The sequence below is a fragment of the Rhinichthys klamathensis genome, unplaced genomic scaffold (genome assembly GCF_029890125.1).
Source record: "Rhinichthys klamathensis goyatoka isolate OS25496 unplaced genomic scaffold, OSU_Roscu_1.1 h1tg000056l_1, whole genome shotgun sequence".
NCBI classification, from domain to species: domain Eukaryota; kingdom Metazoa; phylum Chordata; class Actinopteri; order Cypriniformes; family Leuciscidae; genus Rhinichthys; species Rhinichthys klamathensis.
Genome location: NW_026606601.1, coordinates 3,827,620 through 3,855,165, shown reverse-complemented (window position 1 = coordinate 3,855,165; position 27,546 = coordinate 3,827,620). Strand labels below are relative to the sequence as shown.

Here is a 27,546-nt window from a genome sequence, read left to right as displayed (position 1 = left end):
GAGACAACGTTATTACATCATGTGTCATTCACTGGGGAGAAACTTTACAGTACAGTGAGTAACAGTACTACAATAACGATCGCAAACAACTTTTTAAAAGTGTAATTAGATGGAGCAAGATGGAGCAAGTTTTCTGTTGTGTAACAAAACGTGTCGGTGTGTAATAATATTTCTTGCACGTCAGGGTTTCCACAACGAGAGTCTGCTTGTTCAATGAAGACCCATTGCCAGAGCCACTTATAGTTGTCAGAAGGAAAGTTAGGTTGTTGCTGTTTGCCTGCAAACACTGTACGTGAACACTGATGACGTATGATGTCTGCGTGAACAGCCTGCGCAGTGGTACGCAAACACACGTTAATTGACAGGGAACACATTCCATCATTTCATTCGGACCGAATGCAATGATTGAAGGAACATTTTATGGTCCTACGCCTCCCACAGACGATATATATTAATAAAAATACATTTAGACCGCTTAACATAGTGATTGCTGTCAGGATATGAGGAGACTTTCAATCAGCATAACAAAAAAAAAAAAAATCTGTAGAAAATCACCTATTACACCTTTAATTTTGAGTGATGGTTTGTGAACATAAACACAATACTTTCTCTGTCCAACAATCACCAGTTTTCATCACGAATGAACTAAACTAAAATAAACAGGCAGAAGTAATGCTCAGAGATTCACCAAGATCCTTTAAGAACAAACTCCCCTTTAAGGGACACCGAGGGTTATTCTGACGGTGGATGGCTCTCTGTGAGCCAACTGCTGATTCATGTCATCAAACCAGAAAAAAAAGCACATTTTCCATATTTAATAAAATTTTCATGACCTCCCTTAAGTAGAAGAGCATTCTCGCCAGTACGGCATCATAAACATTTAATGCATTAATGCCATGAATATTACGTTATGTAAAGCTACACAACCCAACCTCTACTGTACTTCCCCATGTAGGCCACATATTATTAAAAGGCTTTATTGTGAACCTATCATCAAGATATTTCAGAAAAAAAGGCGGATCTGCTAATGAAAATTTCGGAAACACACGTACAACACAAAGTCACAAGCGTTCGGCAGGCACGGAAACCTCTGTAAATAATCTAAATTAGTCATAGATGATCATAAGATAATAACTGGCCAAAAGGGGCTACCTAATATGATTAATATTCCCAGCAGAGATGGGAGCAGTGATTTAATGGTGCACTGCTGCTGACACTATCTTTGCCTTGTGCAACGAGTCACATGAAATCAACTGACAGCCTGTTTGTCTGGGCAGCTCTGAGCTGGCAGAAGACTGTAGCGACAGAAGTGTGCCCTCTCCTCCTCTTGACTGGGGGTGGGGGGGTGGGGGGGGGGGGGCAAGCTCCAAAAACATAACGATAAACCCGGGAGCATCTTTCCTTCTCTTCTAGAATCAGGACATAGTTCTTGAGACCAATAATAAGAGAGAAACCTAGTCTCAAAAAAGAATTCTGTGCCTTGTTCAGTTTAGTTAACTAAAATAAGCTAATGCAACACAATTGCCAATGACATCATGCAATACATTTTAATTTGTAAATTGGGTGTTTATCTAATCCATTCACATTGGGACACAGTGAGTAGTTTTTTGACCATAACTGGATGTACAGAAACAACACACAGTATTATTTTTGTATAACAGGGGAAAAAATGTACCAAGATGAATAATAAATTATCAGAGAAGCATTATGTAATTTTCATTGCATCTAGTCAGCTAAATTTATTTAAGTTTGTACACGACTACAAAATCCATAAGTAATTAGTAAAAAATAAAATGTCAACAAGGCTTAATTTTATTGCATGAAAAAGTTTACCTCAATTAAGTTAATTGAACATGTTTTTTCTTTTTGTGTAAAAGATCGGGGGGGGGGGCAGCAACCTCTTTCTACCGTTTTTCTCAACTCATCAGTTGCACCCACATGTCTTTGTTTCATAGTGCTCATATGAGATGCACTGCCCAAGGTTCACTGTCAGTGTCACATGACCACTAAACGAGTCATCTAATTAGCCGGAGGCAGAGGCAAGAACTCTGGCAACTGTGCATGAGGGCACATGGACATAGTGTGTCCTTATAACAAAGGTCATGTCGCAGTGTCTTATTGAAGACCCTAACTAAGCATGATTTGACTGTAAAATTTAATAGACTAAAGATGCTGGAAGCGTTTTCAGGGAAGGCCACACTTTAAAAATCCTTATTACCTGACAGACATCACGGAAATATGTAACAGCCTTGAGCTCAGTAAAAAAACTCAAAATATGTGAAAGGCAGTAGACAGGGGGAAAATAGAATCGATCAATAGACTTTTTTAGCCAATCAAAAAACTAACCAATTCAAAACAATCTCTGCCTGTGAATAAAGAAAAATATTTTGGGGGATTTCAAAATAATTGTAGTGTTTTTCTGACTATTTTGAGAGCCTACACGAATGAAAATACAATACGGAATTTTCCAACTAGTATTGATGGAAATTCCCTCCCCCTAGAGATTTTGTTCCCTCCATGTACAGTGTTTATATGAAGTCCAGTCTCGCATAAGCCAAGATAAACATGCCTAACATACTATTTCTGTGTTCTTTATAAAAAAAAAACACTATGCAACTAAATAAGGACACAGCCCTAAAGTGCAGCCAGATTAACATTTAAAACTTATTCATTACTCTGCATGACAAAACCCTAAGAGGACACAGATGGATTGCTCATGTCTTTCACAGCCCCCCATCAGGAAGAAACACTCAATGCTAATACATCATTAACAGGGATCCAAATTCAAACTAGTGTTTATAGTGTTAAATTCTAGTGTTTTTAAGACTGGTTTGTACCCAAGTGATTAGAGGCCAGTTATAGATTTACTCTAATGATAACCAAAGCAAGTAAGAGAAAACAAGGCTACTTCAGTGTACACAAATAAATTGACTACCAACACTGAGATGTCTTATAGGGTCCTAATTCATCTCACTTCTTTATTGACATCCTTAGTGCCAAATCTATGATATGATGTTTTGGCTTTCAAAATGGGATGTGCTAAATCATTTTTCATCTGGCCTATTTTAACCTCTAAAAACTAATTTATTGCTAGACTTTCCTTTTGCAAAAGAATCCAACTGGTTGATTCCATCTAAATTACGAGTAAAGGGCACTGATTTGACGTAGCACCATATAAAATCATCCAGTTGTCTCCAAATAGGATCCAGGATCCAGAGTCGAGATGCCCATATATGGAACTCCATCTGTAGGCATAGCCAGATCAGCGTGGTGTAGGTTGCTTACTTCAAAGCAATGCGTTTGACTCTGTTTACATTTGTTCATGTCTTCCCATTAATCAGCTTAAAATAAGCACAAGTAAGGGAGCTTTTCCATTTCAAGATCTTGGAGCAAATTCAGGGCTGTTTATCTTTGACTGAGTAAATCTGTTATCTTTATATCCTCCCTGTCATGGAAAATATCTGGGGTTCAGGCCACCTTGTCAAGTATGTGATCATACCAATAAATGATCTGAGGCCGAGTGCCAGAAGTGTCAGAAGAGGACGAGATTGGTGAGGAGAGCCTGTTCTCTGCCAGAAGCCCTAGCGATTGAGCTCAAGCTCAAGTCGAGCATTGCAATGGTTATGGAAATGTAATTAGTCACCCAAATGAGCAGTTCTGGATCTCCAAGACATTCTGTGGCATGCCTCTACACAGATTAAGCAGATCCGACTCGTGGAAAGCTTCTACTTAGCTCATTCACTTCAAAACCAGATGCTTTTTCATTCAGTTCAGACTTCAAGGACCACATTTGTCAAAGCCTTTATTGTGTGTCAAAGGTCTGTTATGGGAGGAACTTAATCACCTCAAGCAATAAAAGTATCTCTTACTCTCTTCTGATCCAGCTAAATAGTTTTGCATGCCACTCTAAGAACATTAGGCCCACATTTGAGGTGGAAATGCGTGCAACTGCTAGGACTTATCGATAAAATAATGATACAGTAAATCAGACCATATCAATGCACTTACTTAAATCACACTTTTGACGAATACAATGGGTACAACAATGTCAAAGCCACTCTTTAAGCAGTACTGGGAGATTTGGGAGTAGACACTGTATAAAAAACGATTTATTAATATGAGATTCTGAAATAAACAGAGCAAAATGGAAACATAAGAGTGAGCACAGCTTGTGGGAAATGAGAGTGTGAAAAGAAAGCAAAAGGAGGGCTGCAAAGGAAAATGAACCAGAAAAAAAAAACGTACAGCCAACAGATATATCAAGGGAGGAAACATATTGTGGGCAAACAAAGAACAAAGACTGAGGAGATAAAATCATCCGGATGACTTGGAGACTTTGATGAATTAGTCATTTTTAATTACACTATTTAGGGCTCAACAGTAAAGATTTTTTCAGCATGTGGTCAGGCCATAAAATGTTAAATGTTCTTTACATAGGAAATTTATAATTATAGCTAGAAATTCTACAGTTTATAATTATACAGGAAACACCAAGGCAGCAAAACATGACCATCAACCAGATAATTTACCTATTTGACGTTTAAAGATCGGACAAGCAGAATTTACAATCATCTCCATATGTCACAGAAAACCAAATGTTTAACTTTGGAAGCCATAAAATCCATTTACACAATTAAAAAAATGCAAGAGATAACCTAGAGCTAATCCAATTGGACAAGTGACAGTTCGGTCACTTGGCCCAAAACTGACTCGAGGCAAGTGGGCCATCCTTTTTGTTGAACACTAACTAGGGTTTTCGACTATACAAGATTATGTTGATTCCCCTTTTGAATTGGGAAATAAGAACTGCCATGTGCCATCCATGATATTGTTTGCCATTTTGCACCACAATGCAATACATTCTAACTGAATAGTTAAGAGAAAAAAAATTCACTTACGAAATCTCATCGTTCTGGAACTCCAAGACGCCATGAGTATCTTCAAAGTCCTCTCCTCCACCTTTTGCTGTGCCTTCAGTTGTTTTATAGGGGATTACCACAACTCCACGGGCTCCAGAGGTCCGTGCCACCTTCACCTCCATCGTACCAATGCTTTCACTGACATGAACCATTGGTTCCTCAAATGTGAAGATGCCAGCATGGTCATCATCAAAGATAGTCACAGTAGCTGTTGAAGGAAGGCCAAGACCAGCTAATGTCTCCACATGATTGGCGCCTGGGTTCCCATTGTCGGTTCCTTCAGAAATGACTTTGACATTGCTGAGATGAACCAGGAAGTGTTCGTCTTCTTCAAAAATGTCATCGTCAATGATGTCCACTCTTATCTCCTTTTCGGTTTCACCTGGTTTGAAGAATATAACACCCTCTGTGAACTGGTAATCAGATCCTGCATTGGCAGTGCCGTCCTCAGTACGATACTCCACCGACACAGTGCTAGTTAAGTCGCCGCCACGTCGTACCACATTCAAAGCCACAGTCCCGCAGTTCTCAAGACACTGATATGTGCCAGGGTCAAAAAAAATCTTGGACGAAATATCATTATCTGAGACTTCTGAGCGAAGTTCATGGATGCCAAGTGCTTTTCTGGCTTGGTCCGCAGCATGTTTTTTTAGTATATTACCCGCACCAGTCATAAGTCTAGTGGCCTGGCAGCGATAGAAAGCACGACTCTTCTGCTGCTGGCTGAGGACGTGATAGTTGGCAAGCTCAACCAGCTGCTCCATCTCTTTTTCCGGATGTTTCTGTTTCAGTTCCTTCAATATCCTTACCATTTCTCTTCTGGCCTCATCCTCATCCATGTCTTTATCTTCAATATCCACCGTTCCGTCTAAGAACTCTTCGCCGTGAGAGTTAAGCATCCCACCGTCCATTTCGATATCCGCCTTTGACTGGAGCTCCGGCTCACCTTCGGTCTCGATGATCATCCCCCTTTGTTTTCCGACTCTGTAACGTTTGTACACATACTTGTAGAAAAGAAGTCTGCGGTCTGCAACCCAAGCAAAAAGGACACAAATTGGAAAGAAAAAGAGAGTAAGCAGTCCCTCCCAGACTTCCACGATACCTGGGGAAATCACCGCCAAGATCAGATAAAGCCACGTATATGCAAAGATACTCCAAGTAGCGGTGACAAAAAACACCCGCAGATGCTTGACCTTCCGATGCTCTCCTTCTGGTATCACAGAGACACAGAGACCGATAATGACAAACATATTAAAAGCTGCACTTCCAACAATGGTGTTTGGGCCTAGCTCGCCTGCGTTAAAGTTGTGTCCACACACTTCTACCACGGAGAGCAGAATCTCTGGGGCTGATGAGCCCAGAGCCATGAGAGTAAGATTCGAGACTGTTTCATTCCAAATACGAACAGTAGTGGTTGTGGTTTCTCCGTTTGACTTCTTGATGGTGATCTCTTTCTCCTGGGATGTGATGACCTCGATGGAAGCCATAAAGCGGTCTGCAATGATGGATACCCCCAGGAACATGTAGAACAAACCAACAAAGTACACAGTGGCTCTGGCCAACTTATCCCCAAAAGACGGGTTGTTTGGCATCCACATTGGCAAGATCACTCCCTCTTTGCACTCAAAACTACCACCACATGTCTCTTGTGAAGAGGTTTCGTTAGGAGAAGTATCTACATCTAAGCTTGTTTTAGAGCCGCCTGCAGTAGCTGGCATAAGCTCATTGGAGAAAACGAAGAGGAAGATGAAGAGGTTTAGAGCGAGAGAAAAACAGAATGAAGTCCCAGATTGGCCCATGTTCCTAGTGAGGTATATTGTTCCTGCTCTCCCGTAGCCTGTGAGGGAAGAAAAAGTGCGGAAAATTGTTAAGAATGACACAACAGGAAAATGGTTGACCAGAATTAAAGAAACGAAGCAACAGTTAGTTCTGATGCTCAAATTTGATTGGCCGAGTAACGTTCAGAGAGAGCTCGATATTTACGGTTTACAGTAACGGCACTGGGAAGTTTCACCATTTGTATACATGCTTGTCTGTTTTCACAACATCCCAGACCTGAGTATGCGAGCAATGCTGAGTGTAAGCGGACTTTGCTTGGAGCAAGAAACGTTTTTTGTTTTAAAATCAGAACATCAGTGTTTTCTCTAACTCCATGTTCGCTCAGAATGGGGAAAACACAGCGAGGAAATGGAAAACCTGAAAAAGAGTTGGCCAAGAGTGATTGCAGAAAGTGTTGAGTGGGGGAGTGTAACCGTTGTCACTCAACTCCACTTATATGTTCCAGACCGGTTTTTAGACTGCGAGCTGCTTGGTGACATGAATGTTTGATCTAACCGTTTTCTTTGGTGAAGAAGAAATATACAAACTTATAGGTAAAATTTTTGTCTGAAATATATTACAAAACTGTATTATATAACCAATAAGGTGTTCACAGTTGTGCTTAAGTACTGAATATCAGCGCAGCTGAGATTACCTGTGGCCTGTACTCTTCCTTGTGTGAAATTTAAAAGAGTGTCTGTTAATTAATTAATTAATTAATTCTAAAGTTGATGACCTGGTTAAGCTTGATAATGGTGTTGACAGGCAGATATTATGTTGCACACCAAAATCATTCAAACACACACATTTATAGAACAGCTGTTTTGCGTCAAATAGAAAACATTAATACATTTTTAATTATATGCAAATGAATATTTTATCTTATAATAACCCCAGTGAAAGAAAAAAAACAGGTCACCGAGTATGGTCAAGATGGTCTGTTGGCTATTATGCAATTTTTAGGTCAGACTGCTAAACCACCTTAACACCAGCTTGGCCAGGATGTGGGACCATCTCAAACCAGTACACCATCTTAGGCTGGTTATTTTTTCGGAAAGTAAATAACAACAAAAAAGAAACAAGTTTTTCATGTCATAAATGTGCAATAGACTGCAGAAAGAGCTATAGTAAACGGAGGATGGTTTCTGAATGGAAAGATGTGCAAAAGATCTGATTAACTGGGTTTGAACTAAACGCTCTAGACATTTGCATCTCAACTCTCAATAAATAAAAAAAACAAATACAATGAATTTATATTCTCCCTATTCAATCCATTATAGGCTACAATAATCCATGGCAAATACATTCACTATATTTACATACACCTGCAGACAGTCTGAAAAATAGTAAAAAATAGTTAAGTTCAAAATACATTAAGATGTACCTTTTAAAACGAAATGCTGTGGAGATGTGAAAGCCGCCACATGTAGATACAGCTGTGGTAGTGACGCTCGGAGATTCCGGCTAAACAACCTCAGTCACCCGGACCGTTTATCGGCAGCGCTCATTTGCAAAGTACCGCGACCGTTCACTCTCATCCCCCAGGAGTTGAATCATTCCGGTAACGAGAGCTGTGTGTGAGACACGCGATTCATTTAGAGCTGCACATGGAGAGAGTGCGGAGGAGAGTTGTAGGCTACTTTTCCTAGTGCTGCAAGCATATTTTCCGATTTCCGTACAGATTCGCATTTCTGACCGGAGGAGGGGAGACTGTGTTCGGATGGCTGGAAAGTGCAGTGGCTTCGTGCCAGACCCCCATGAGCTGATAACACTGAGAGTACACACACACAACTCAATACTACTCTCTCTAAGTTATATGATAAAAGATGTCAGAAATTACATTTTCCATTATTAAGAGACATTTGTCCCCTTGATGTGATTTTCTGATTAACATTCTAGTTGATTAATTAGGCTAACATAAATTCGATATTTAAATAATTATAGCCTACTGAGAATTCAATAGGCTAATTAAATCAATATTTAATAAATAAAAAAATAAAACAACTTGCTTAACTATAAAAAAACATGAAATTAAAATCAACATTTTATGTGATAAGTGTATAATTTCACCATTTCTGAAGAAAGAACAGTGCAAGGTGCTAAGTGGGCCTTTGCTATGGCTGCCTGCTGGTATTGTGTGGGTGGTCAATAGGGTGTTGAAGGCGGTTGGTTCCTAAGGTATACTGGATGTTAGGCAGTTTCTAAGCTGTTCTGGTAGCTATAGTTGTTAATATCGGCGAAAATTTTCCGGTGTCTCACAAAGCTTTCTGTAGCTCCTCATCCGAGGTTTATATGTGCCGCTATGGAGCTAATAATATGACAAAATGATTTGAATTTGAATTGTGTAAATTTGAATTATTTGCAAGTGTAATCTAACAAAACTGAATTTTAAATAGTTCTGAATTTGAATTTTTTTGGAACGAATATTGAACATCTGAAATTTAACAAACTGAAAGGTTTTTATGGCTGAATTTTATAGACATGTATTTTCAAACAGCTAGTTTTTGTGTTCTGAATTCAAATACTGCAAAATTTCAGTTTAAAAAAATACGGATTCAAGTTTTCAAGATGAAGAAATTCGGAACGTCAAATTCAGTTTTCTAAAATTCAATGTCAAAAATTCAATGTCAAAAATTCAGGTCTTACAGAAAGTAGGTCACAGGGAAGAGTAGATGATTTTGGAAAAGTCGAACAGAGCATTTTGGCCAATTAGGGACTGCAGAAGTTTTCCAGTGCGATGGTGGTTCAAGAGGTTGCCGCTCTCTGACTCTGATCATGAATCGCCCGGAGGTAAGTTAAACAAGAATGATTTTGTGTTTGTTAGGTTAGCGTTCTCAGCACGTGATACATTTGTCTAAGCGGTCTCTGGTGTTTGTTTTAAAGTATATTTTGTGTAATATTTTGTGTAAAATTGATTAGAACGCCACCGTGTCTACTACACAGACAGGACGCGAGCGGCGCGAGCAAAACAAAAATGTATTAGTGCAACTTTCATTAAGTAAAATCACCAAAAGCTTATGGTTTTATACATAATGCCAACATAATGCAATTGTCCTTTCAATATTAAAGTTCTCTTACGAGAGTATCTCTCGTACTGCGTAATAGCTTTACGCTAGGGGAAAAACTCTTTTCCGCGAGATATTGAAGCCAAAAATTATCCTTTAATTTTTTATTAATGCAAAACGCTTTGCAGCAGCAAGCAAACATAGGCGAAACAGCTCGCGCGCCTATTGGTTGCTCTGCAGCAAATGCAGCAGCCTATCGAGAGAGACTCTGCGTGACGTAATGACCAATGGGGGCAATTCGCGCCCATATCGTCACGTCCCGCCAGAAGGGGCGTGGTCTCGCCCTATAAATATGCTCGTTAGGCTGATACAAGCTGATTTTTACCTCTTCAGCGAAGCACACGCATCGCTGGATCCGGAGTGAGAAGCCGCGCCGTCGAAGCAAGCCTTTCAGCGGGACGAGCTCTGGAGTCGCTGGCCTCGCCGCCTTCATCTGCCGTACCTGCTGCGCTTTCCGGCGTTATATATCCTTTCAAATACTCTGTGTGTATTTCTCTGTTGAGAAGTGTTTGTTCGCTTACTTGACGCGACTTACACTTCTCTCACAAAAAGAGCAGCGTCTTTTTAAAGATGCCTTCCTGTGGCTCGTGCCGCGCCCCGCTCAGCGATGGAGATCGACACTTCATCTGTGTTTCCTGTCTGGGTGAGGATCACGCGGCTATCGCGCTCGCTGACGGCGGATGCCCTCATTGCGAGTTTTTGCCCATGGTGACTCTGAGGACGCGCCTGGCATCATTCTCCGAGCCTTCACCACAGCCCGCCGTGACGCCGCGCCGTAAAAAGCGCCGCGCCCAGCGCGCTCCCGAGCTATCTCCAGCCCGCCAAAGCTCGCCGGTTCGCCCGCCTGCTTCGCCGGCTTCGCTCGAGTCGCTCACTGACGGACAACGGCCGCCGCCTGCCGCCGCGTCCATCCACGAGTTTGACGAACCCACCGAGGCGTGTTCTCTTCTGGCATCCGATAGCCAGAGGCGGACAGAGTACAGAGCTTTGTTACTTGAGTAAAAGTACAGATACCCCTTGCTAAATTTTACTCAAGTACAAGTAAAAGTACTACATTCAGATGTCTACTTAAGTAAAAGTACTAAAGTACTTGTTTTTAAAAGTACTTGAGTATCAAGAGTACAAGAGTAGATTTTCTAAATATTGCATTACTAATCTACTGCCACAGTGCTTACATTTATGCACAGAAACGTCCTACATGGAGTTAAAATGTTAATGTTAATACCTTGGAGAATGTAAAAGGAATTGAAAGTAAAATCAAGTCATTTTCATCTTTTTACCATGTTGCTTTATTTAATTTAATCCCATCTTTAAATGCGGGGACAACACACACACACACACACACACACACACACACACACCACATGTAAGGGTGGCGCTGCCAATAAAGCACCTAAAAGCTGTCACATAGAACCGGCAAAAGGAATGATAATGAATATGTAAAATATAGCAAGGAGATATTTTAATTGTTTATTAATAAACACTTGTTAATAAACAGAGGCAAGTAGGCTACCTTATACACTGAGTTTCGGTTCATTTATGAGACGAGATCCAGTTCACAGGCCGGCGCCTCCGTTTCTTATCTATCGTCTGCTATTTACTTCTAATTTATTAAACCCAGGCAATTGGTTGATGAAACATTGATTAAAATTAAGATACAATTAATGCAAAACGAAATTCAGGTTAAAGAAAGGTTTTGTGTTTTCTGTTTGATGTCTCTGTGAAAGTTTTAAAGCATTTTTTATGCCGCTTTCAGAGCGCTCACGTCCGTAACGGAGAACACGTACATAACATTGTTTTTTCCTCATAAATGCAAACCGGAAAAATTAAATAAAACAAAATTAATATTTTATGTACTGTGGAGACTGAGCGCCAACCCTTCTTCATTCGCTGGGTAGTAGCCTACTTTGGTTTGCGCAGTGTAATTCACATAATCAGTAAAAATATATTTTGCCTCGTAAAGTTTTTTTTTTTAAGAAATCAGAAATCCCTCGTGGCTACGCCACTGCCACATTTGAACCTGACTGTGTTAAACACACCACATACTCAAGAACATCAAACCAAATGCTTGGCTTACATTAATGTGGAATATAAAATCTGACCATGGAGTTGACTTTGGCGGAAAGCTGAAAGTGATTGCTGATAGGCTGTCCCAATCAGTGGCGCCTGCACAATCCAATCACGTTTGAGAGGGAAACAACAAATTGAGGGTTTCCGAGATTTTTTTTTTTTTTTTTACTCGGGTACTCACGGTTATGGATAGAAATGTATTGGAGTAAAGAGTACAATATTTGCCTCTCAAATGTACTTGAGTAAAGTCATGAGTACTCCCCAAAAATGATACTCGAGTAAAGTACAGATCCCTCAAAATTGTACTTAAGTACTGTACTCAAGTAAATGTACTCCGTTACTGTCCGGCTCTGCCGATAGCGAGGATTGGGCGAGCTCCGTGGACCTCCCCTCCGCTAGCGTTTCCCGCCAGACCACTGGTAAGAGAGCCGGCATTGAGACTGGGCTGATGCGTCTGCTCTCTCAGGCCGTGGATAGCATCGGCCTCGATTGGGAAGCGCCCGCGCAACCGCCGCGCAACAGGCGAGCTCTGTGGACCTCCGCCTTCTGTCCGCGAGTCGTCAAGGAAACGGGCCAGCATTCTACCCCGCCCCCCATGGGCGTGCGTCACCGGCAAATGAGAAAAGAGTGTGTTTTAGTCCCCGCCGAGGCCGGATTAATCTCCATTTCTCAAACATTTCTCAGCTCCTAGTTTGAGCGGCTGAAAATGTCATTATTGCAGCAATGAGCCTGTTGTATAACACGCACACCTGCATACAAACCGACACACACAAAACTGTGATGACGCTCTCTTATCTGCTTGCGCTAGTGTAGTTCTCCCTGTGGCCCAGTGGCGGAACCTGAAGCTTTCACGCGGTAGACCCGTGTTCGATCCCCGGCTCTCGCAGCAGATAAAAATTTAGTCTCGCCGCGGCCAGACTTCCACCGAAACTTTTCGCTCGTTCAGTTCCAGATAATGCGACTGTTCCAGTGTATTTTGCAGTAAACAAGCTGGTACCACGGCCCGCTTGCCTGCACATAAAGGCCGTTTCCATGGCGACCCAGAAAAATCATTGTATTTCTGGTTTTCCGGCCACAGCCGATGGTGTTATAAGTGTAATAAAATGCTCACAGCCCAGTGTTCATTTCTACACACAAACACAGCCCGCCACGGTACAGGGCTCGCACAATTGTGCATTAAATGTAGTGAATGTGCCCACAACCCAGTGCCCACATACACTACCACGGTTTCTGTAAAACAAAACCAACACAAGTCTTCCTAGCCTCCTAGGAAATTGACGGTGTTTCAGTCTCGCCGTGGCCAGACTTCCACTGAAATTTTCGCTCGTTCAGTTCCAGAAAATGTGACTGTTCCAGTGTATTTTGCAGTAAGCAAGCCAGTACCATGCCCGCTTGCCTGCACACTAATGCTGTTCCCACGGCGACCCAGATAAATCACATAAATGGTGTATTTTCTCATATTCCGGCCACAGCCGATGGTGTTATGAGTGTATTGAAAATGCCTACAACCCAGGGCTCATTTCTACACACAAACACAGCCCGCAAAAATGCAGGGCTCGCACAAACAATCCGGCCACGGCCGATGGTGTTATGAGTGTTGTAAGAATGCCCACCCAGTGCCCATTCCCACACCCAGACACAGCCCGCCACGGTGCAGGGCTAGCACAAATAAACTCGACTCAGGTCGATTGTGCAAACAATGTAGTAAACGCGCCCATGTCACCATGCCCGCTCACACTACATGCTGCGTGTCCCTTGGTTTCTGTAAAAACGAAACCAACACACATTCAGTCGGCCATGAACGACAGTGTTTTCAGTGTATTAAATGTGCCCGCAGCCCCGCGCCCACATTTTCTCACAGACACGCCGATTCCCACGGGATCTCCCCCGCTCGCTTTTTCTGCACAATCTGCCATAAAAAAGCTGAGCGCGGCCAGGTCGCCCGCTGTGATCAGCGCGCCCCCCGCCTCGAACGCTGTAAACACGGTGTTGTGTTCCCAGTATGCCCAGGCTCTCGAGCTGCCGTTTTGTCGCGGCCAGAGCCCGGATTTCATTCTGCCTCTAGCTATTCACGCAGATGCGTGGTCAAAGCTTCCCGGGGTTTCAGAATGGGTGCTGAACACTATAAAGAGAGGCTATTCGCTACAATTCGCTCGACGCCCGCGCCGTTATACGGCGCGCGTCGAAACTACGGTGAAAAACGAAGTATCTCATCTACTTCGTGCCGAAATAGCGAAACTACTGAGCAAAGGGGCTATAGAACCTTTATCTCAGGCTCAGAGCGAAGGGGGCCTATACAGCAGATATTTTCTGGTACCGAAAAAGGATGGGGGTCTCAGACCCATTTTAGATCTGCGGCAGCTGAACAGAGTGCTTGTAAAGCGCCAGTTCAGAATGCTTACGACCAGGAAAATCCTCGCGCAGGTGCGCTTCGGGGACTGGTTTATGTCGATAGATCTGAAAGACGCCTATTTCCAAATACAAATAGCGTCCCATCACAGGCGATTTTTGAGATTCGCCTTCGAGGGCCAGGCATATCAATACACAGTCCTGCCGTTCGGCCTGTCCCTAGCGCCTCGTACATTTACGAAGTGCATGGACGCGGCGCTCGCGCCCCTGAGACTTCAGGGCATGCGAGTTCTGAACTACTTGGACGATTGGCTGATTCTAGCTCGATCACGATCGGAGCTCATAGAACACAGGGCCGCATTGCTCGAGCACCTCGAGAAGCTGGGCCTCACAGTCAATTGGGCGAAGAGCTCACTGTCTCCCAGTCAGAAAATTTCCTTTCTGGGAACCGTGTTGGACTCGCTGTCCATGACAGCACGCCTGTCACCAGAGCGCGTGCTAAATATTCAGCGCGGCGTGAAATCCTTCCGCCACGGCGCGATAGTCCCGCTCAAAAGGTTTCAGAAAATGCTGGGGCTGATGGCCTCAGCAGCCTCTGTACTCCAGTTGGGCCTGCTCCGCATGCGCCCACTGCAGATGTGGCTGAAGACGCGGGTTCCACCCAGGGCATGGACAGCGGGTCTGTTTCGCCTCAGGGTCGACCTTCAGTGCGTTTCAGCTCTGAAACCTTGGGGAGAAACCGACTGGTATCAGTCAGGTGTAAGTCTGGGGACCGCTTCGAGCGTGAAGGTGGTGTCTACGGACGCCTCCACCTCGGGGTGGGGAGCGCTGCTCGAGGGCAGACCGCTAGCTGGCCTGTGGTCAGAACGGGAAAAGCTCCTTCACATAAACTGCTTGGAGATGATAGCAGTCGACAAAGCGCTACGGCGTTTTTGTCCCCAGATAACAGGCCACCACGTCTTGGTCCGGTCGGACAACATGTCGGTGGTGGCATACATAAATCGCCAGGGCGGCGTCAGGTCACGAAACCTTTACAGGTTGACGGAACGCCTCCTGGTTTGGGCTCAGCACAACCTGCTCTCACTGAGAGCGGCGCACGTGCCTGGTCACCTGAACGTGGGACCAGACAGACTGTCCAGGAACAACGTTCCAGCAGGGGAATGGTCGCTGCACCCGCAGACGGTCCAGCTGCTGTGGAAGACGTTCGGCAGAGCTCAGGTGGACCTATTCGCGTCCCAAGAAAACGCTCATTGCCCGGAGTTTTTCTCGAAAAGCAAGGACGCGCTGGCTCATGTTTGGCCCCGCTGCCCCCTGTATGCTTTTCCTCCTGTCTCGCTCCTGCCTCAGGTGTTAGAACGAATCAGGGAAAACGGATGCCCAGTGCAGCTTGTAGCCCCGCTCTGGACGAACCAGACGTGGTTCCCTGCCCTGATGCAGCTGACCAGCACTGCCCCATGGCCTGTACCATTGAGGAGAGACCTCCTCTCTCAGGCGGAGGGCTCGATCTGGCACCCTCGGCCGGAGTTATGGTCCCTGCACGCATGGGCCATCAACGGGTACCCGCTAGCCTCCCAGAGGGAGTGTTAAACACGATCGCGCAGGCTAGAGCTCCGTCTACCAGGCGGCTCTACTCCTCAAAATGGTCTGTTTTCTCTACATGGTGTCAGGCCCAGAGCCTTTCACCTGTGGAGTGCGGGGTTGCGGAAGTGCTTTCCTTCCTTCAAGAGCTACTGGATAAGGGCAGGACCCCATCCACGCTCAAAGTATATGTGGCGGCCATAGCAACGTTTGCAAAACCGGTGTCTGGCCAGTCGCTTGGGAAAAACGACTTAGTCGTGCGTTTCCTTAGGGGAGCTCGGAGGCTGAACCCTCCAAGGCCCCCTTCAGTCCCGACGTGGGACCTTTCCACGGTCTTGGAGGCCATGAAAGGCGCCCCGTTCGAGCCAATCCAGCTGGTGGACATGAAACACCTGTCGTTCAAGACAGTGTTTCTCATGGCTCTCGCTTCAGTGAAGCGCATAGGGGACCTACAGGCGCTTTCAGTAAAAGCGCGTCGTGTATGGAGTTTGGGCCTAATGACTCAAAGGTCATTCTCAAACCGAAACACGGGTATGTCCCGAAATCCCTCAACACGCCGTTCAGGGCCCAGGTCATTTCCCTGTCTGCCCTTCCGGTTCTCAGTGAGGAGGAGGATGCAAGTCTCCTCTGCCCCGTCAGGGCATTGAGAGCTTATGTGGCACGCTCGTCTGTTTTCAGACAGACGGAGCAGCTTTTTGTTTTGTTCGGCGGGCGTTCCAAGGGACTCGCCGCCTCAAAACAGAGCCTATCCAGATGGATAGTGGATGCCATCGCGCTCGCTTACTCTGCGAAGGGCTTACAGTGCCCCTTGGGTGTCAGGGCGCATTCCACGAGAGGCGTGGCCTCTTCGTGGGCATGGTCTAGCGGGGTTTCCCTGCAAGATATCTGTACGGCCGCAGGCTGGGCCTTGCCGTCTACATTTATAAAATACTATAACCTGGAGGTACCCGCCTTACAAGCTAAGCTTTTGGCGGTCTAAATTCAGTGCTATCTGCCCCGCTCTGCGGCCCAGATGCTGAGTTTACTGCAGCCCCATGAGTGTTGACTCACGTATGGCCGCCCAGATCAGGCTGAATGCTTTCACCCTGGCTGCGCGTTTGATGGTCATATAATAGCCCCGCTGGGTGCTTTTTTATAGGGAATGACGCTTCCAGCCTCTCTTCCTTTACTCTATGTGAGTTTATGGTGATTATGCACTACATGAGCCCTGGGCTTCGGCCCCTGGGACTTTGGTGTTGGATCCCTTTACGCACGGCGTGTTGCATTGTGTTCCCCTAGCGTAAAGCTATTACGCAGTACGAGAGATACTCTCGTAAGAGAACGTACTCGGTTACTAACGTAACCTCGGTTCTCTCTAGAGAGGGAACGAGTACTGCGTATCTTGCCGTGCGTGGAATACGCTCTGGTTCGCTTCAGCGATAAAAACCAGCTTGTATCAGCCTAACGAGCATATTTATAGGGCGAGACCACGCCCCTTCTGGCGGGACGTGACGATATGGGCGCGAATTGCCCCCATTGGTCATTACGTCACGCAGAGTCTCTCTCGATAGGCTGCTGCATTTGCTGCAGAGCAACCAATAGGCGCGCGAGCTGTTTCGCCTATGTTTGCTTGCTGCTGCAAAGCGTTTTGCATTAATAAAAAATTAAAGGATAATTTTTGGCTTCAATATCTCGCGGAAAAGAGTTTTTCCCCTAGCGTAAAGCTATTACGCAGTACTCGTTCCCTCTCTAGAGAGAACCGAGGTTACGTTAGTAACCGAGTACGTTTTCTCTACTGACTGATGACTGACTCAGTAATAAAGACTGTCTTTGCCGCCATCTAACATTACAGGCGAAATATTTTAACTTATGCTGCTGCTCACGGCCAGGGACTATTTTTTTTCCAGCGGAAGGTTGAAGGCTTTTGGTGATTTTACTTAATGAAAGTTGCACTAATACATTTTTGTTTTGCTTTATTATGATTATTGAGTGGCAATCGCTTTAGAAAAGCAATACACGGTACTCAAGGCTAGTGCTGTCTTGTGAATAAGTCACGTCTGAAGGGGTTGCACTTGCAAGCACTCTGGTTCGCGTCGTATTCACGATACAGCACCATAGCACACCCTCTCGTACCTTATGCTTACATGTACGACGCAATCTAGACGCTAACCTAGACCTAGACGCTAACGCTAACCTAACAAACACAAAATCATTCATGTTTAACTTACCTCCGGGCGATTCATGATCAGAGTCAGAGAGCGGCAACCTCTTGAACCACCACGTTCGCACTGGAAAACTTCTGCAGTCCCTAATTGGCCAAAATGCTCTGTTCGACTTTTCCGAGATCATCTACTCTTCCCTGTGACCTACTTTCTGTAAGACCTGAATTTTTGACATTGAATTTTTGACATTGAATTTTAGAAAACTGAATTTGACGTTCCGAATTTCTTCATCTTGAAAACTTGAATCCGTATTTTTTTAAACTGAAATTTTGCAGTATTTGAATTCAGAACACAAAAACTAGCTGTTTGAAAATACATGTCTATAAAATTCAGCCATAAAAACCTTTCAGTTTGTTAAATTTCAGATGTTCAATATTCGTTCCAAAAAAATTCAAATTCAGAACTATTTAAAATTCAGTTTTGTTAGATTACACTTGCAAATAATTCAAATTTACACAATTCAAATTCAAATCATTTTGTCATATTATTAGCTGTATGTGCCGCGGCGCTCCCTGAATGAAAGCCCGCCCCGAGCGATAATGGCGAAAGAGAAAACTCAAACGCGGTTACTTTCAGGTAGGCCTAAACAAATCTCTGTGTCATTTCACTATAGAAACCGTGCACGACGCACGCGGTGATTTTCCAAAAGCCGCTACGCATTGCACAAACAAATACCGCTCCGTTCTTGAGAGAAAACGAAGCAACCGTTCCAAAGCAACCGCTAGCTCGCTCCACGTAATTACACTTGCTGCTCCGCGTTCACTCCGATTTGGCTCCGAAGCCATAAACACGTCACGTCACATAGGCCTACAGTAGGCTACACGTGGAGTGAAACACCAAACGTCACAGTGTTTTTCTACTCAATCATATGATTGTAGGCTACTATCCAGTATAGCACTTTCAGCACTTGTGAGTATAGGTCTATATCAGGGTTGACTAAACTAAAACCATAAAACGTTTTTATTTCTTGAAATAAAATAAACTTTAATTTAAACAAATTAATATATATATATATATATATATAGGCCTATATATATATATATATATAAAATTCAACTAGCTGCCAAGGAAACACTTCTCTTTCATTTAGTTTAACTTGATGTAGGCCTACTCAAGAAACTAAAACTTTAGGCCTGCTTGCTACCAATAGCCTATAGAGAAAATTGAGATATTGATAAGACTCTAGCACTATTAGCTCCATTTAACACATTTTACAATGCTTTAATTCATTTTCTCAAATAATCAGTATAGAAAATGGAGCAGTAAATAAAATCATGAGTAAAGATTATCTTAATAATCAAGTAAAGTTTCACATCCAATCACAAAGTGTCAAATTCTGTAAGGTTATCTTAGTATTATACATTTTAGTAGCCTATAAATTATTTCTGTATTATATATAATTTGCTGTTTTGCTGATCATATTAATCATTGTGCATTTTCAAGGCTACAATATTTTCTTTGGGATGCATGTGCATTCAACAGAAATGTAGGCTTTCAGTACTGAGCCATGCTATGCAGCTCCCTGTCTGTGTTTGTCACTTACTGCAGAAAATACACGTTTGTGCCCCATCTTGAGTAAGTGTTATGCCATGCCAGGTCACATTTGCCAGTGACGTGATCTCTGTCGTGATGTGTCTCCCTGCGTTAGACCAATATGACCTGAAGGGCCTCCATTAATTTGAATCATGTTTCTTATTGTGCCTTGCCGATGGCTCCCTAGACGGAAACAATGCAGACACAAACCGATGGAAATGCAAATATATGCATGTATACAGTATAGAGGTTGTCTTGCATACTCGTACACAGTGCGATCTGTGTGTAATTGGTTTTGGGAGTTGATTTATAATAAAATTTTGGGTAAATGCATACATGCAAGAGATGGGAAAGAAAAAAGTAACATCCTGCATCATCCAAAGTGTCTAAGCGAAAAAGATAATTGATGTATACCAGCTGGATCAGTATGAGTTTGAACCTCTATGATATGCATGCATGTGTCATATGAATCCATTTTATTTTAAGTCACCATAAAATCAATTTAAGGCCTTTTGCAGTGTTTGTAAGACTGTAGCACTCTTAGCTCCATTTAACACATTTTACAATGCTTTAATTCATTTTCTCAAAAAATCAGTATAGAAAATGGAGTAAAGATCATGAGTAAAGATTGTTTCAAATTAAAGTGTCAAATTCTGTAAATATGTTAGGTTATATTATAATTTTTATAGCCTAATATTTTAGTTATATTAGTATTATAATTTTAGTAGCCTATTATATACAAATTATATATATACTGTATATTTATATAGTAGTGAAGAAAAGACTATATCGCAACTTCCATTTCATGCCAACTTAAAAGCTTTACCTAAATAGAACAATTCATTACATGTATACAGAAAGATGCCAATAAAATGATTACTCTGCATTTCACATTGTCTTTCAGCCTCAAAATGTGTCCTACGCAGAAGCAAACACAAAATGTCCGAATGCAGCTTGCCGTGAACTTTACATCTGGAGGCTTTTGCTGTTGTGGGCTGCTTTCACCTATAGCTCCACAGCTGTGAGACGAGGAGGGGAGGCCTTGAGACGGAGTGAGCTCACCGTTGACTCAGTGAGGTGTGTTATTCTCTGTAAGATGACTATTTGTGCTTGCAGTTCCACGGGCATACCTGAATCTTATGCCTGACCTCCTGCCAAACAAAACCTGTCCACCGTAAAACAAATAAATAAATAAGCAACAGTATGTTGTCACTTGCTCATGGGCAGTCAATGTATTGTAGTCATGTCATGAAAGAGCTAGACTTTTCCTAACTCTCTCACCTCATTGACATGAGGTCAGAACTGGTATGGATGAGCTATTTACTGGGCTGAAAGTCTGAGTGTAAGTTTTGGTAGAAATTCCTTGAATCTATACATCAGCTGGGATGATGATGCATCTTGCTGTTTTTTTCCTTTTTCACTCACTTTTCCTCTGTTTGCCTTGGCTAAGCAACTCGCTGGCCCTCAAATGGAATATCAGCTCGAATGAAGTTCGAATCACACCATAAAAACATTGTCACCGCTAAAACAATATAACTTCCAAGCAGGTAAAAAAAAGGAATGATGATTTTGCCACAAATGGTGCCAATGTCAAGTAAAGTGAGAATATGAATCAGCTGTATATATATATTGTATATATTATCCCTCTAATTTTTTTTTAAAAAGACGACTGGTTAATATTTCAATTTCTTGGTGAAACTATACCATATCTTCAGATTCTATTCCTCATATTTTCATTTTTGGAGTTTAATGTGAGGAATAATCAAATTCTTTAGGCATCCTTGATAAACCTCTGACGGTAAATTTTCCACTGAAATAAAACTTGATAAAAGACGCCTGATTTACATTAGTGAGCATCAGATTATCATTTTATAATTTGATCCAAACCACAAATTATATTCCAGTTCCAATTCCAAATAAAGTAATCGGCCAGCTTGTAACATTTTATTTACAAAAAGCCAGATTTTATTCTCATTTAGCACTTGGCAACTGTTTAATTGAATTTAGCTTCCAAGTAATAAGCAAAAATTATGTTGCATTATTTATTCATTTTCAAATAACTCTACATGAAATTTTATATTAATTCCCAATTTCCTTTTTTGTTGTTAAAGCAGTTGTTTACTTAATGACGTATAAGCAATCATTTAGAACATTCCACACAGCAACAATCAAAACAAACAATTATGATCCCACTGCAAATGATGCCAAAATAGAGAAACTTATTAATTCATGCAAATGATGTCACCTTAACAGTCGTTAAGCCATCTAATAAGTAATTCGTCCAATAAAATAATGGCTTTGAATGCAACTCTGCCTACCTAGAGATCCCTGAAGCAATCAATCCTATATGGACTCACCTCCGTATTCCCTGTGGTGCTGTGAGAGACTGTCTAGGGAGAGGAGCGGTGGCCGATAACATGTCTAAATTTAACAGAAACAGGCATTGTTTCTGGCCTGGTGGGCCCAGTGAGCGCCTCTAAACATGGACAGCATAGTTGGGTTGTTGCTTATCGTTCTCCTCTCCCTCAGCCACTTCCATACAAGGCTGTGCTCGGAGCCTGTCACTTGCTACCCTGTCTGTGAAGCTCTGCTATCTGCCAGCTTCTTGTCCTTAACAGACACGTGCAAGATAAAGGGGCTCTGCTGGCAGGTAGCTTTCTTCTCCCCCTGTGCGTGTGGCCATACTGTATGTGTCTGTGAGCGAGTGTGTGTGTCTGTGTTTGCAACGAAGGCAGGAATGCGCTGAGGACGTAAGAAGCACTCCTGGTGATTTTCCACAGTTCCCAGGACCCCAGTCATGACATCTTCTGATCCCGTGAGACATCCTGAAAGGTTTAGAGAAGCTGGCTTACATTCAGTGTTATTTTAGTAGCATTGAGATACTGTTACATTTTTTTATTATTAGTTTTTATTATATTTTTTCTCTTTTCATTTAGATCTTAGTTCAATGTTTAGTAATTTTGTTGTTCTTTGTCATATTTAGTTTTGTATTTTTAATTGACTTTATAGTTTTCATAAATTTGTATTTGTTTAGATCAAATGAAACTAAATAAAAACGAGAAATGTTGCCTTGTCAACAACTTTTTTTTTAGTTAAAGTGTTTTTTATTTCAAGTAACTAGAGTTTTAGTTTTAGTTAACTATAATAACCATGCTGGAACGAGAGCAGATGAAGCTCACATACTGGAGGCAAGAGGCAAATACATTATGAAATGAGACAGACATGGGCTTCCTGCAAACGTCATTGGTTGCACTTTATTTCGATGGTCCACTTTAGACATTCTACTAACTACAGTATAAGTAAATTTGCTGTAAAAAATGATTGTTGGTTTAACTTAAAAAAGTAAGTTATCTGGTTGCCTTAAAATTTTGAGTTCATTGAAATTAAAAATTTGAGTTAATACATTGAAGGAAATTGTTTTAATAAATAGAAACTCTAAATATTATGTTATTTTGTAAGTTGATTTGACAAAAGATACAAAGTTGTGATAACAAATCATAAAAATAATAGTTTACAGTGTACATGTCAACTAACTCTCCTTATAGTTATAGTAGACTGTCTTCTTAATACCTGCTAACATTTTATTAATATCTGCTAGCATTTTTATTTTGATGCTCCTCCAACAGACATTCTTAAATTTACAACTGCACGTCAAATTATTTTACTAACACTAACCCTAACATCTAACCCTAACCTAACAGTCTACAACAGTCTACTAAGACTCTAATGAGAGTTAGTTGACATGTAGTTGCAAAGTTACTTAGTAGAATGTCTAAAGTGGACCATAGAAATAAAGTATAAGCAAGCCATTATTACTATCGCTACATTTGGTATCGGTATACATCCTGCCTCCAAATCATTTACATTTAACGTGCTGTGGCATGAGTTTAGTTGCATAAGGGCAAAGTGATATAACGCTTTTGGTCACTTTAGACGTATTGCGTTTTGACGTCTAACTGGGCTCTATGAGAAGGGCACATAAAAAGCACATGGACTTGCAAGCCCATGAATCATGACCGTGTTTGGCTAAAATGCAAAATCCTATAAACATCAACGGAGCAATAGCTACATTTCAGTATGCCACAAATGCAGGAAAAGCATCATGTATTTGACTTCATATTCTCTGGTTTTGAATTTTGTTAAGGGATTTTGTCAGTGCCTTTAATGCTATTCCTGCCCTTTATCATAATCAAGTGATAAAGTGCACTTAGGCAAGTACTTTGTTGCTAATCTTATCACGACTTGCTGACATTTTAAATTCAGTACATTTTTTCTCCTCTATGGTATTTATTTACATTTTGACATTATTAAAGGACAACATGACTTTTAATGACGTTTAAATAAATTGTGTGGTAAGAAAAAACTGAAAACTGTCAAATTTGATAAATATTTTTCAAGTCAAGAGACATTTTTTTAATGACTCCCCCCCCCCCCCAAAAAAAAAAAAAAAAACAGGGCCTTGTCCCTACGTCAACAAAGACTACATGTTCAATGAAGTGCATTACAATAGAGCTGTATGTGCAAGCGATATGGAAGAACTTATAAAAGCTCATATACAGTATATTACTACAAACAAAGAGAAGACAACTTGTATGTATAGTCTTTATATCTTCTTGATCATCTTTCCGTAACGTTGATGCCACATTATCAGATTATGCCCAGCCAGCAGACGACACTTTCCGCCATTGGTGTTTTTTTTAGTTTGACGTGATTTATCCATAGATCTTCTGTAGTCATGTGGTATGACTGTTTTCCAGCAGTGCAGTTGTCCGAGGTCCATTTCAAACTGCCTGAAGGTACCCTGTGCTTTATTTACTACATATTATGATGATTCATGGCCCAGTCCTGCTATGTCATATCCTACACGGTCTCATGCAGTATAAGAACATATGAAGTGACTAACTTGCAAAGTCATATGAATTTGGCTTGTATGATCATAGACCCATAATCTGAGATTAACTCAGCTGTCAGCACCCATAAAAACTGTGATTATGGGATCTTTCTTTAAGTTTGCTGAAAACAGCAGTAATGAATCATCATCTCATGAGTCATTAAACCACTTTGAAGTTTGTTAGATTAGGTATTATCCTTCCTGTAGTCAGCGGCTGACGCGGTCATCGCCGGCATACATATGGCGGCAATGATTGTCACAAACACGCGCTCCATTTTTCATCTCTCATCCGTTTTCTGTTCCAGTTAAAGTGTCCTTATGATGTTTGTGTTACATAAGTGAACTTCCATCCTGAAACTTGTAGTGAAGTAGATAAAATCCTGTAACATATGAGCAGAGGTGGACAAAGTACACAACTTCCTTACTTGAGGGAAAGACCAGATACTACTGGTCAAATATTACTCCGTTACAAGTAAAAGTTGTCAAGACCTATTTTTACTTAAGTAAAAGTACATAAGTACTCGTTTTTAAAAGTACTTAAGTATCAAAAGTAAATGTCAATGCATTGTTTTATTATTGTTGCATTGTTGTATGTAATACTTACAGTACGTTATGCCTCTGAATCTATGCCTGCCTACCAACCCTCATATCAATATCAAATGTATTTCTAGAACACAGTTCCAGTAGTGGGATTGAATGTGAGATTGAATAAGTGCACTCAATAACGTCCACAATGGTTTCGGACACCCAAATGGCTGTTCCCTCAAATAGTGCCCTATTTAAAGATTTTTGGCTTTTAGTATGAATATGTTAGCCTTACTGTAATCTATAAGCTAGTGTGCTTCAAAACAATGATAAAATTTGCATTTAGAAGACTAAACCCAACGTTGAAAATGAAAATCAGGTTGATGTCAGAATCCAACGTCAGATTGACATTAATCTCCAACGTCAGTCGGGTTCTGACGTCAACCCGACTTTCATTTCCAATCAAAACGCAACCCCTGCAACCAAAATCATCCACTGACTGACGTTACTACTTTCTACTCAAGGACCTTGACAGAAATGTAGTGGAGTAAAAATAACTATTTGTCTTTCAAATGTAGTGAAGTTAAAGTAAAAAGTTACTTTAAAAAGTTAGTAAAGTACAGATACTCAAAAAGAGTATTTAGTACTCAAGTAAATGTACTTTTTTACTGTCCACCTCTGCGTATCAGCCAAATCTGAGGCACATATGGCACCATTCTTCTATCTTTTGCCTCTGACTGATATAGGGGCCTAGAGCTTATAAAGGAAAATATTGGTTTAAAACAGAGGGAAAATAGACAGTAATATTTACAAATGGTGGCTTGTCTAATGAAATGGGTCACTTACGTATGTGATAATCTCTTTTATGTCACTCTTACTTCTCACAAGACGAGTGTAGAAGATTTCATTTCTTCACCAGTGGTCTAAAATGACAGAAACTGCAGCTGTACATTTGGGTGGTGGAAGAGGAATCATCGGAGATTCAAAGGAACATAGAGTTGTGTAACTGAGTGGATTTGTGAAAAGATGACCAGCGGAAAGATATTTCACAGATACATTTGAAGAATATTTGCATAATCTCAGACATAGAAAACTGTCTGAATTTCTGTTGGAAAATGTTGTGATTGACCTAAATAATATAAAAATTTTAAAAAATGAACCTTATTTTTCACTTTATTTGAGTTCATCTGAACTAAATTGTGATATTACTGAAGCTTTAATGTGTTGAATTTGTTCCTGGCAAAACAACAAATTAAACAACTAAGAAAAATCTCCATGTGTCAAAAGAATAACAGGTGCACATCTTAATTTCTAGCATGAACACTCCTTCACTTAACATCTCAACATTAAAATGACCTCCTCATCATTCATTGTTATATTTGGTGCTCAGAGCTATAGAAGGAGACACATTGCACTCTGAGGCTTTTTTTACATTGAGAAATGAAACATGGGTAATTAAAATACACTTTAAGAAATATACTAGACAATCTCTGCAATAAATGGCATTTTAAAATATATTACAATAGAAAACAGTTTTTTAATTTGTAATAATATCTCACAATATTATAGTTTTTACTGTAATTTTGATCAAATAAATGCAGCCCTGGTGAGTATTTCAGTGCAGTGGTTTGGATTTAGAGCCTTTAAGTATGCAGTATACTGTATTAAATGGACTTGGAGTCCATGAGACCCCAAACAGACATGTTAAATTAGAATTAGATGCTTTGTTTGAACAGAACAAAACACAAATGTATTTTTTTTTTCATAAAAATTGGGTGTTTTCATTCTCTGAATCTGTTGTGAAACTGTAAAAAGGTCCATAGCTCTGTGTATCTTCATTTAGAGCACATACAATATAACATTGACCTGAAGGTCATAATAATAAAAACAAAACATCCAAAATCAGCATTTTATTTGCATTTAATAAAGTATTCTTCCAAAAGATATAATTAAAAAGAACCGTACTGACTCTAATTTATTATGTTTATAACACTGCCATGATTCTTGTAGAAAGGCCCCTAGGGCTGAAAAACACGTTTGCTTCTTGCCAACAAATACTGAGGTGAGTCAGAGACCGCTTGCTACCTATCGATACTAAGCAGAGATTTCATGAAACAAATCAAAACTGAATTCTCCCATTACATCTGTGGCGCATATTAATATTTCAATCAACAGCCGTGAATGTGTTTTTTGACATCCAGCATTACATTCTTTCCTGTTGATGTAAAATGCAATGTTCCTCTGATTAAAAATATTCCTATCATCTTCTAATGTACCAGCCAGAAAATGTCCACATGTTTGATTAAAGCTTGGGACACATCTTGAGTCTTATCCTTGTTGAAGTTCCACTAGATCAACTATTTTTAACCACAGTTTCAAAACGTTGAAGGCTGGGTGACTGAGAATCAGGCTCTGAAGTGTCCATGAGATTACAGGGACACTCACACCTTAGCTATTTTTTTCTTTGTTCATTACTTTCCCAGCTATGTGCTTGTGCAATGATGGTGTCGGTGGAAATGGCATGTTGCGGAGTGTCTGCTTTTTTTGGGAATAGTTTTTAGTTCTTGTTAGTAGCTTAGCATTAACTTCTATTATAA

The 27,546-nt window shown here is 41.3% G+C and overlaps 1 protein-coding gene across 9 annotated transcripts in view; it reads right to left on the bottom strand.

The window, feature by feature from the left end:
* slc8a1a (solute carrier family 8 member 1a) overlaps window positions 1–22,101 on the bottom strand; it is a 54,368-nt gene extending 32,267 nt beyond the window's left edge. For 5 of the 9 annotated variants that reach the window (XM_056248698.1, XM_056248700.1, XM_056248703.1 and 2 more), the window contains exons 1-2: window positions 8,122–8,485; window positions 4,899–6,756 (exon numbers count right to left, since the gene is read on the bottom strand). In XM_056248698.1, the coding sequence (XP_056104673.1) occupies window positions 4,899–6,718 (1,820 nt within the window). In that variant the 5' untranslated portion in view covers window positions 6,719–6,756; window positions 8,122–8,485. Of the gene's footprint in view, window positions 1–4,898; window positions 6,757–8,121; window positions 8,486–21,890 lie in introns of those variants that run through there. The other 4 variants (XM_056248702.1, XM_056248705.1, XM_056248706.1 and 1 more) reach the window with 2 other exon arrangements.
* Window positions 22,102–27,546: the final 5,445 nt, after the last annotated feature.